Genomic DNA, 10,834 nt, shown 5'->3' with positions numbered 1-10,834 from the left:
TGCATCTTGCGACCAATCGTAAAGGTTCTTACGTAACACTGTCCAACAGGCATTCATGCGGTAGAGCTGAAAATATTGTCGGACGCAAGTTGTAAAAGTTGTATGGACGTATTGTTGGGGTGGAAAGATTCACACACTTTCTCCTCCAATGTCCAGTTTTTGCAAGACTCATGTTGAAACATCCTATATCTTACCTTCGGTAAATCAAACACATATATCCGAAACTTACAATAAAATTGTGATAAGCTCAATACGTTTTGTCGATTTGTAAAGGTCTTATGATCCTATATAAGGGATCATATTTTAGTTGCCACAGCGGACCGGCATTTTAAACAGTCCAAGTGAGATCCTTGTTTGTATCGGCTCTTACCTTAACCTTACATAACCTAACCTCATATCTTTATGGCAGGAGTGAACTCCACCATCTCTAAATTTCATGAAAGAAGTCAGAGAACCGTGATTCAAGATTCCAGACATTTCTGAGGTTTCCAATATTTTTAAGTACTTTTCTTCTTATTTAAAATAATGGTTAATGATACGTTGTTGAATTCCATAAAGCTCTCTATTTACTTCCACTGCATTCTAACCACAAATCATTAATGAAAGAAGTTAGAGAACCATCATTCAAGATTCCATACATTTCTGGGAATTCCAATATTTTGAAGAGCTCTTTGTTTGAGTTAAAAAATATTCATATTTTGAAGTGCTGTTCTTCTGGGTTAAATTGAATGTCCGCGATAGGGTGCTAAATCCAATCGAGGTCACTCTTTACTTCCACTGCACTCATTCATGAAGGAGTCAGAGAACCATTATTCAAGATGCCAGGCAATTTTGAAAATTCCAGTGTTTTGAAGTGCTGTTCTTCTGAGTAAAATCAACGGTCTGCGAATCCAATCAAGGTCACTCTTTACTTCTATACCACTCTAACTTTCATTTGACTGATATTAACCAGCTTAGAAGAGAGTTCAAACTACACAACTACGACAACTTTTCTGCAGCAACCATTGTCTGAACGACGTCTTTGGGCTCTACCCCACAATTTTTTTTTCGGCTGAAAACTCTGTTATATTTTCATATATTTGGTTAGATTGTTAAAATATTTAATGTAATTAGTAATTAGTGCATCAATCAAACATTAAAAATAGTATTCGGGCTTAAAAATTCTATATATACTTATATAGGCAACTAAAGAATATGTAATCCAACTAGTCATAGAAAATATTTCCTACTCAAAATCACGCTAAAGGCTTCGACTCATATTTCGAGTAGAAATCATTTATTTTCCAGCTATTAAATTTGTTCCGGTCGGATTGATGAGATGGTTAGTCCGGTCCCCTTACGTTTGAATTGCACAGTTGATATCAATCTTGCATATGTACACACTTCAATAAGATTGCAAATAAGCGCTGTGATGCCTTTTTTAACCCCACAAACGAGCGCTAGTGGCCTTCAGCTGTGCATACAAACTCATACACAAACGAATTCATATATGCCCCTAAAAGCGTGCTTCTCAAATACATATTTTTTATATAGAGCAATATATGCTGCATGCTGTTTATCAATCCCTTGTATTTTTTAGCACTCGCCAACATATCTCTTCCACCCGCCCCTTCGCTGTTTGCGCACATTGCAAATTCATTTGTATACGCGCACAAAACATTTGATGATTTGATAAGACGACAGCGAAAAATTGCAACTCATTTGTTAATATCTTGTCGTGGCATCGCATAAAAAAGCCAGACAAATACTACAAGCAAATGTGTAAGGGGATGCGCACACACACATACATATATACGCGTATAAATGTTAGGCTACCTCTAGCAGCTAAATGATAGATGCTGCGCTGTTAAGTTTTCTACACAAAGTCAGCTTTTGATGCGAGTGTTGTAAGGAATGTCTCACTCTCACGCTCACTTAACCTATCTGCTGGCATCTCGCTTGTTAACATTTAGCTTTGTAGCGTTGTCGGTGTGCGTTTATCTGCCTCAATGTCTGTTATTGACGTCTAAAGGCGGCTTATGTCACTCACCATACGCGTTGATATAGACGCTTACATGTTGGTAAATGCATATCTATGTATGGTATATTTATTTACAAATGCTCAAGCGCTTACATGACCCTTTTTCACAAGCATACATTGTGCTGCTTGCGACCGCGTGCCGATTGTCTTATCAAGATGGCCCTTTACATGTGTATATATTTTATCAGCTACGCACAAGGTTGAAAGTTACTTTTGTGGCAGTAATTTTTTGTGAAATTTTTCAAATCAACCAGTTGATAGCTTGTGTATTGAATGAAATGAGGGAAGGATTTTTACATTTAATGTTTGCCGTTGCCTTTTTATGATCTCTGGACTATGTTATTTACCTGAAAGTGGGTAAAGATATCTTGCTGTAGGAAATTTCATTTGCTCGTCCAACATATTTTAAAGTGCCAATAACCGGTTGTTCTTCAGTTACCAAAAATTGAATATGAAATGCTCATATTTCAAACTTAGTTAACTACAACTGGAATATATATAAAATATATACATCGAATTTATAGACTTTCAGGGCAGCGCCGTTAGTTAAGCATAATCTCGATTAAAGAAAATACTTGGGATTTTAAGTGCTAATATAAATAGTAACAGCTTTATACACACTTCACAAAAAGCGTGTTGTTTCATATTATAGATATCTTTCCTATCAATTTGATTCTCTATAGTTTCGAAGATACCAAAAATCGCACCTGTATCACATAGAAAGCGATAAAGTCAATAATAGATAAGGAAAGACCTGGAAATGAAACCAAAACTTTTCTTATTTCTAGTTTACCTCTTCAATAATTTCAAAAAACCAAGTATTAACCACTACAATATATTTTTAATAACTATGAAATCAGTTTCGAAAGCTCTTATGAAAGCTCCAAATGGAGAAAATAATAATATAATCTTTAAAAATTTTAACGATTAATTCACGTCGTCTTATGTTCGTTATAAGTTTAATTACCATGAAAGCTCTTAAAAAAGCTCCAAATAAAGAAAATATATGTAAAATTCTCAAATATTGTAGCGATCATCTCAAGTCGCATTATGTTCGTTATATTTTTAATACACATGAAAGCTCCTACGAAAGCTCTTGTGAAAGCTCCAAATATAGAAAATATGTGTCTAAATCTTAAAAATCTTTAATGATCTTCTAAGTCGTCTTATGTTCGTTACATTTTAAAAATCCATGAAAGCTCCTTCGAAATTTCTTGTGAAAGCTCCAAATAAAGGTAATACCATATAAATTCTTAAATTTTCCACTAATTTTCACTTACACAGCACCTTACCTGCACAATAACGTACCTAAACTCTTTTCTATGGAAAAATGCCGAAAATTGAAGGCTAAAATAAAACTTCCACTTCGACCTACTCCGCTTTGCACTTTACCGCAATTCAACCCGCTTAACCTACTCTCCATAAGTAATACAAAACTAATTTCAAAAGCACAAATGACAGCTGCACAATTCCGCCCTCAAACGCGGCAGCCACAAACAATTGAGAGCAAAGCCCAAACGGCAGGTCACAAACGCAATGCGAAGCATGCTGTAGCGCAAAAGTTTCATCAATTTTCGTGAAATCTTCATCAAAAATTAATGAAAAAATAAATAATAAAATAATACACCGTTAAATAATCCAAAAACCAACACCATTAATAAAATGCCAACGAATATAAGCAGGCGAAGGCATACGAAGCAAACAAGCGCGACAGTGCAAGCAACAAAGATGTTGTTTTTGTACACGCGGAAGTGTCTGCTACGCACCAATATCCAGCAACAATAAAATATGGGCAAATAAAACGTTTTTGACACCGAATTTAAAACACTACCCAGATAGGACATACGTACGCACGAACAGCGAGCAATGCGCACTTAAATAGTGCTGTGCTATGTTGGGCCCTGCCGTCCTACGCGTAGCCCGAACTCCAGTGAATCTTTCATCGATCTTTTGGGATTGTAATATCGCATTGATTCGTTGCCTCGCTGTCTGTTGTCGCGCGGGCAAAGTGTCGAAGCAGACACTTTGGCTATGCCGGGGGCGTATGACCTGTTGGCGTTGACAAGCACTGCTCGGACTGTCAGACATTGTGCGTCAACTCACTCTCAATTTTAACATTGGTATGATTGTGCCGTTGCTGCATGTGTTTCTCCTGCAAATTTATTATTTCTGCGCTTTGGGTAGTCAGTTGCCACGATTGTCTTCTTGTCGCTGAATGGTCGATTTTGTATATTCTGTTGCATAGTGGTGTAGTATTGATAAAAAGAACACAAAACTATCTTTAGTTCATCTTATCTGGTTCAAAACAAATGATCTCCAACTGTTGGCAAGTAAAGTATTCGAAAAATATGCAAAATAAACATCTAAATTGATGCATCTTCAAATCAACCTAGGAAAAAGAACAGTCCAAATTTTTACGTTATTTAATTTTAAATACTTCGAACACACAATTGCGTTTTCGTGAAATTCTGCGTAACCGAATTCTTACCCGACCAAGGCCTGTCAACTTGGCAGTATTTGACAATACTTTTTGGTTAGTTGGATAGCCGCTAGATCATCCGATTTTTTACTAGCTCGAAGTAACCTATAGATTAGTTATATAGGTTGTAAACGGAACGTCTACGCTTATACCAAATTTCTCAGATAAAATCGAAAAGCTCGAATTTCGTTCCCAAAAGAATAAATGTTACTGAATCTACTTTGTTCTAGACTGGTATCAAAGCTCAAACATACTATTTACACTGAAAATACAACCCTGGTTTTTTTTCTGAGTCGATACGATTTAATCGAAAATCGATTTTTTTCATTAATCATTTATCGGTTATATTATAAGGATATTATAAGTTATAAAAATATTTGCTACCTGGAATTAAGCATACTGAAGGTCGGAAAAGTAGTTTTCCACTATACTATATCAGAATAGAAATACTCTATGTAAAAAATTTCCTCGAAAATAAAATCAACTCTCTCAACGTGAAATATTCATTCTCCAACAGTAATATAGTACAATCTTTATGCTGCGTTGAAACACCGTACTTAAGTATCTTTTCTTCTGCCGTTTCTTGCTACTTGCCCCTATTTCCAACGCCTTCAATGCAGCACACGATTTTTTCCCAAATATTTATTTTACACATTTCGACGAATGCGAAATTTCTGCTTATTAGCATATTTGAACGCCGCGCAGACAAGGCTTGGGCACAAGCAAAGACGGCAGAGAATTGGTTGAGTACAGACACGGTTTGGGCGCAAGGAAAGACGGTAGAGAATTGGCTGAGCACAACAAAAAGGTGAAACCAGGAAGTGGAAGCGAACGTGCAAAGAGTGTTGATGGCACAAACGCCTGTGACTAATAAACGAAGAGGAGTTTCTTCGTAGTGCTGGTTTCTGTCAAAGGTGCCATGCATAAGAAAAGCAGGATAATAAGGCTAACAACAACAAGCAACGAGCAATTTTTTTGTTAACGAATTGAATTTTGATAAATTACCAGCGGTACAAAAGGAAAACAACACAATCATTATGTGCCGTAAGTCGACAGTCTGGGAGAGCTTTTTAAACGTATACCATAAGAATTCTTGTTTATTTCGTTTTTTGTTTTTGTTTTGCGCCGTCAACTTCAATTTGATTTTCATAAAGTCAGTAAGGAAAGAAAACAAAAATGTTTTGCACGTCAGATTTTCGAGCTAATTTTTTTTGAAAGGAGGTGTAGCAAGGCGAGCGAGTATTTGTTGAGTACTGGACTGAAATTTTTCACCAGAAAATCAGTGAGCAACACTAAATAGATGCGTAAATAAAAAATATTTATACAAATAACTCTACAAGTATGAATTTTGACGTCAAATTTGAGTACTAGGTTAAAAGCGAAGCGTAATACAGTTCAAATTTGCTTTCAATAGCAATGCATATTTCCGAAATGTACTGGTTAGTGGTCAACATGAACACTTTTATATATGAAAAAATTCTAAATTCGGAAGATTTCCTGAAAAGTTAGAAAAAGTCCAAACTCGCTAACTTCATTAAATTGAAATATAAAGGTACGGTCGTAGCGTTGATCCAAATCGATTCACTTATAATTGTGCAGAGATTGATTCTGCTAAGAACCAGTAGTTTGGACGATCTCTTATGATTCACTCTGGATCAGAAAGATCTCGCAGTTGCACTTGTTGCAAGTTTTGATTGTTGACCAGCGTTTGCTGAGCTCTTTAGGGGTCGAAAGGCCCAACGCCAGAATGCAAGCCATCGCAGAACCGACTCGACTTCAATCGACACGATTCCAATCGGATAAAACTGAGAAAAGTGTGCTCTCTCCAGCCATTTCATCGGCTTTACAGTTTAGTGAATCCCTCGATGGTAGCCACCTCCGCTGGAAAATCGCTAAAGTGGTCGGGTAGGCTGAAACTAGAGATGATGGAGGGGTCCGGGCAGAAGACTCCACCACCTATTTTCCCACTGAACCTATCTTTAAAGGCTGTAGTTTAAACTGGGATGCTATTTCGATTTCTGAAATTGTCAGCTACGGTCTCTTAATAGATCCCAGCAGAGATTTTTTACTCGTTCCGATTTCTTCAGAGACTTTATAAAATCTAGTTATTCAACGAGTGAATGCTGCTTGAGACATACATATGTAAAAGTATCGTTTCTGGCCACTCCCAAGTGAATGGCGCTCAGAGAACTTCCCTCACTTGCGCGAACTTCTACACAAGAGTCCATCCTCCCGCAGCGGCGAATATCGCAGTCGATGGAACGATAAGATAGATATACGACGACACTGACATAGCTTACGTGGTCTGAGGAAGAGAAAGACCTCCACGAAGGAAGAACGACTGCCCCGAAAGCCTCGAATCACACGCATCCCGAGGTCCGAAGTCTATTTCTTTGTATACTGTGTTAATACTTTAGAAGTGATTTGTTTATTCGTCCAAAGCAGCGAACCGAGTAGTACAATAATCCTACCAAATTTTAGCCAGAAGCATAAAAAATCACCTGCAAAATCGCAAAATTCAAAATTGAAGTAGGAGAAAAAAGAACAACAACAAAAGTAGCAACAGCTGCAAATGAAAATACGGAAGCGTTAAACAACTGGATGGCACTTAACGCTAAACGAAAGCTGATTTTTCCCACACTCACACAATTTACACTTCACCTTTTTCCCCCAAGTAGTTCAGGTGAAAGTTTCCAGCACACACACACAAGCGTACAGGCATTTGCTCGTAAACTCAAACCGACATTAATACATAGATGCATACATACACACGTACACAGGCAAGCAGACAAATGCAAATACACACCTTGTGCAAATACTTGAGCCGAACAAGGCGAGCAAGGAAATGAGGATTAAAGTGAGTTGCACGTCAAGTTGCCACAGATGAGTGGACACTTCCGGGTCTGAGTGCGAGTGCGGCGAGCTGTGCGGACTGGCCGACGTACTACGAATCGAATGGGTGGTAAATCGTTAAAATTTACTTTCTGCTCTACTTTGTTTGTATTGTAGGTGTTTCTTGTGGTTTGTGCGAACAAGAAGAGGTGGTCAAGCAAATTCGGTCGGTGGGTCGGTTGGTCGGTCGGTTCAAGTGTGCTGTGTTAAGGGGCTGCGCAGAGGTGAATGCCAGTAACACCTTGCACTAACTGCTTTAACAAATTAAGTGCAAATTCATTTGATTTTTAGTGACTACAACAGCTGACACAATGACAGACTCACCGGGCGAGTGGCTGCTGTGTGTGTGTGTCGTCAAGACTACGAGTATTTTATTAACAGCCTGTCAAACGGAGCAACTGATTTGTGATCACTGCAAACATACTTGCATACATACATTTCATTAGAAGAAAGTTCGAAGTGGAGCTGAATCAAATTAAGAGCAGAAACTTTGTTTGCTGTTGTGCATAATGGAGTATGTCCGTAATTTTGTACTATTTAGTATGGCTGTGCTTTGAATTAAGCACGAAGCAGTTTTTTTCTATTCCATATCCTGCATCAGTTGGTTATGGAGAGTGAATTTGTTACTTTTTAACCTTTTTTCTTTACTCAAGTTATGTAGGAAGTGTTTTGGTCCTACTTTGACTACCTTTTGACAGAGAACTGAACTTTCTCATGGGTTTCTCACTTCAAACTTAGTTTCAAATACCCTCATGCTTCGCGGTATTTGACTTGCGTCACATACCTGATGCTGACCCCGTTCACCCAGACAATCGGTGGACGAGCCGGCGATTTTACTCTCTACTCGATCCTCGATCAAACGCCCTCTTATCCCTGACATTCTGAACATGAAACCATGCTCACCACCGCCATGCATAAACTGTGTCCTTTTCTGAAAACAATCTGCCTATCCGACTACGTACCCCGTGTTAGCTGCTGAAGCTTCACCATAACTTTTTCCAGCACTTGTCCAAGTACTGGAAGTAGACTGGTGCCCAAATAAGAATGAGGATTGCCATTGATCTTATCAGGGGACTTCAGGAGAGGACTTTTGGATACTAGATGCTCGCAGACGACTGCTCGACAGAAAGTGCAATGCAGATGTCTAAGGGTACTTAGTATGTTCAGACCTTCGACGGCATCTTCGACCTACAAAACTGGTTTCTCGAACAAGTAAAGACTTGCATTTTTCTGTTCAGTCAAATGCTTTTTATTCAAGTAATATACCATAAATCTCTGACTCTGTTGACATTTGTTTTTAAGTCACATTTCAAACTTTTTGACAGCCTTTTTTGGCAAAATTTACAAAAATTATTTTACAAATTCAAATTTTATATTTTTATTATGCAAATCTACAAAGAATATATATTTACATTTTACATACAATAACAAATTTATAAGTGTAACTAGCAGATATATATAATATAGACTTCTAAAGCTTTTTCCCAAGCTTCTTGTCGTCACCCTGTGTCCGGTTGAAATGGCGTGGCTTGCACTTTGCCATCCAACAACTTTCGAGCTCTTTAAAACCTCTTTTGAAAGCTAACGCTGCCACAAATTTCTACAAGTTAGTCCATCGGCTAAGGATAAAGCCTGTGTCACTGTAATTGATAGCCCTGCACCCAACTTTTGCGGCGCCCACTATTCCCGTGTATGTTAATCAACATTATTTAATAGTGATCAGTAGTAATCTTCATCGGCGCTGTCTGTACTCCAATCGTTTTCATCGTCATCCATGTCACCTTCCACTTTGACTGTACTACTTATTTTCTGGCTTTGAATAACGTCCCATTCATTGACGGCAGCTGGAAAACCGTCGTCCATATATATCGCATCCTCTTCTGAGTCATCCGAACTTGTCGAAGAAATAGCATAACATTGTATTGGTTTCGCTTGTAACATATGCGCTTGTACCATATTTGGCAGCTCTTCTTCTTCTATCTCTTCGTCCTCCTCTTCTTCATATTCTTCTTCTTCAGCAAAAAATGGTTGCTGGTCTTCTAATGGTTGTGGCAACAAACCATATTCTTCTTCGTCATCATCGGAAATCTCCATATGCTCATGATCTTCTAACTCTTCTTCAGCATCAGAATTATCTATCTCCATATGCTCATGATCTTCTATCTCTTCATCTTCTTCTACCTCTTCATCTTCTTCATTCGCAACAGCACGTTGCTGTTCTTCTAATGGTGGCGGCGACATATTTCTCTGTTGTTCTTCTACCTGTTCTCCGTCTCGTTCTTCTTCCTCTTCATCGTCTTCCTCATTCTCTTCATATTCAAATTCCTCCTCCTCTTCTTCATCTTGTTCTTCATCAGCAACACCTTCCCGCTGTTCTTCCTCCTTCTCCTCTTCTCCATCATTATCAACCACAATATGCTCTTGTTCTTCTACCTCTTCCTCTCGTTCTTCTTCATCTTCATCGTCTTCCTCATTCTCTTCATATTCAAATTCCTCCTCTTCCTCTTCATGTTGTTTCTCATCAGCAACATCTTCCCGCTGTTCTTCTTCCTTCTCCTCTTCTTCATCATTATCAACCACAATTTGCTCTTGGTCTTGTACCTCCACCTCTTGTTCATCATCAACTACTATATGCGCTTGTTCCTCCTCCTCATCTCCTGCTCTTTCCACATTTACTTCTTCTTCAGCAGCAGCAATTTGTTGGTCATTGTGTGCCTCCAAATTTTGAAGTGGTTCTACCACTTGTGGGTTCTCTACCGGATCAACAATAACATAATGGCTCGGTCTTCCGGGTTCCTGCGGTGCCGTCAGATGCAGAAATCTATTGTAATGTTGGTTCATATAATTTTGATATTGCAACATATATTGGTGTGGGTTCTCGATCAGCTGTTGTAGCAGATGAGGTTGGTGTCCACGTTGTTGCCGTTGTATATCTAAGAAATATTGTTTCAATTCAAAATCTTGCGGCTCCACTAGCCCCGGTTTAGGTACGTATTCCACAGCGACTGGGCGGTATGGTACCAGATTCGCATCATATACGAAACCACAACGACATGGACAGTAGTAAAACAGTGCACCACTTGCATCCCGCAAAGATCTTGCCTTGAGCTCGAAACCTTGATATACAGAATTCTCAATCTGCACAGTTTCACGTTTGAAGGCCATGTACTCGTGCGCTTCGGTTACAATACAATCATGAAGTGCGACATAAGCCTGATAACCGTCAATATTTAGATTTTTTGCAAGAAAAACGCGAATACTTTGGTTCAACATGACTTCGATTATTTTTTTGTTTGGACGGTACTGCTTTCTTCTAAGCTAAGCGCTAACTGATCCTCACTGCAATATTTAGCAGCAATTTATAGCAAAAATTAGTGCGATCTGCTAGGTAGTATTAGCTTTGCGGGTTCTAAATATGGTGGATTAACCTGGCAGGTAGCTAT

The 10,834-nt window shown here is 38.5% G+C and overlaps 1 protein-coding gene across 1 annotated transcript; it reads right to left on the bottom strand.

Annotated features, from left to right (window-relative positions):
* Nucleotides 1-9,110: 9,110 nt before the first annotated feature.
* Nucleotides 9,111-10,556, bottom strand: LOC120778423 (cilia- and flagella-associated protein 251-like). The gene has a single exon (XM_040110206.1). It carries the CDS (start codon nucleotides 10,554-10,556, stop codon nucleotides 9,111-9,113), a length of 1,446 nt encoding a protein of 481 aa, XP_039966140.1.
* Nucleotides 10,557-10,834: the final 278 nt, after the last annotated feature.

The sequence above is a fragment of the Bactrocera tryoni genome, chromosome 5 (genome assembly GCF_016617805.1).
Source record: "Bactrocera tryoni isolate S06 chromosome 5, CSIRO_BtryS06_freeze2, whole genome shotgun sequence".
NCBI lineage: Eukaryota > Metazoa > Arthropoda > Insecta > Diptera > Tephritidae > Bactrocera > Bactrocera tryoni.
The sequence above is the reverse complement of the archived record's forward strand: the minus strand, read 5'-3'. Positions and strand labels throughout refer to the sequence as shown.

Coding starts and splice junctions, on each gene's coding strand:
- LOC120778423 (XM_040110206.1), bottom strand. CDS start 10,556: ATGGCCTTCAAACGTGAAACTGTGCAGATTGAGAATTCTGTATATCAA.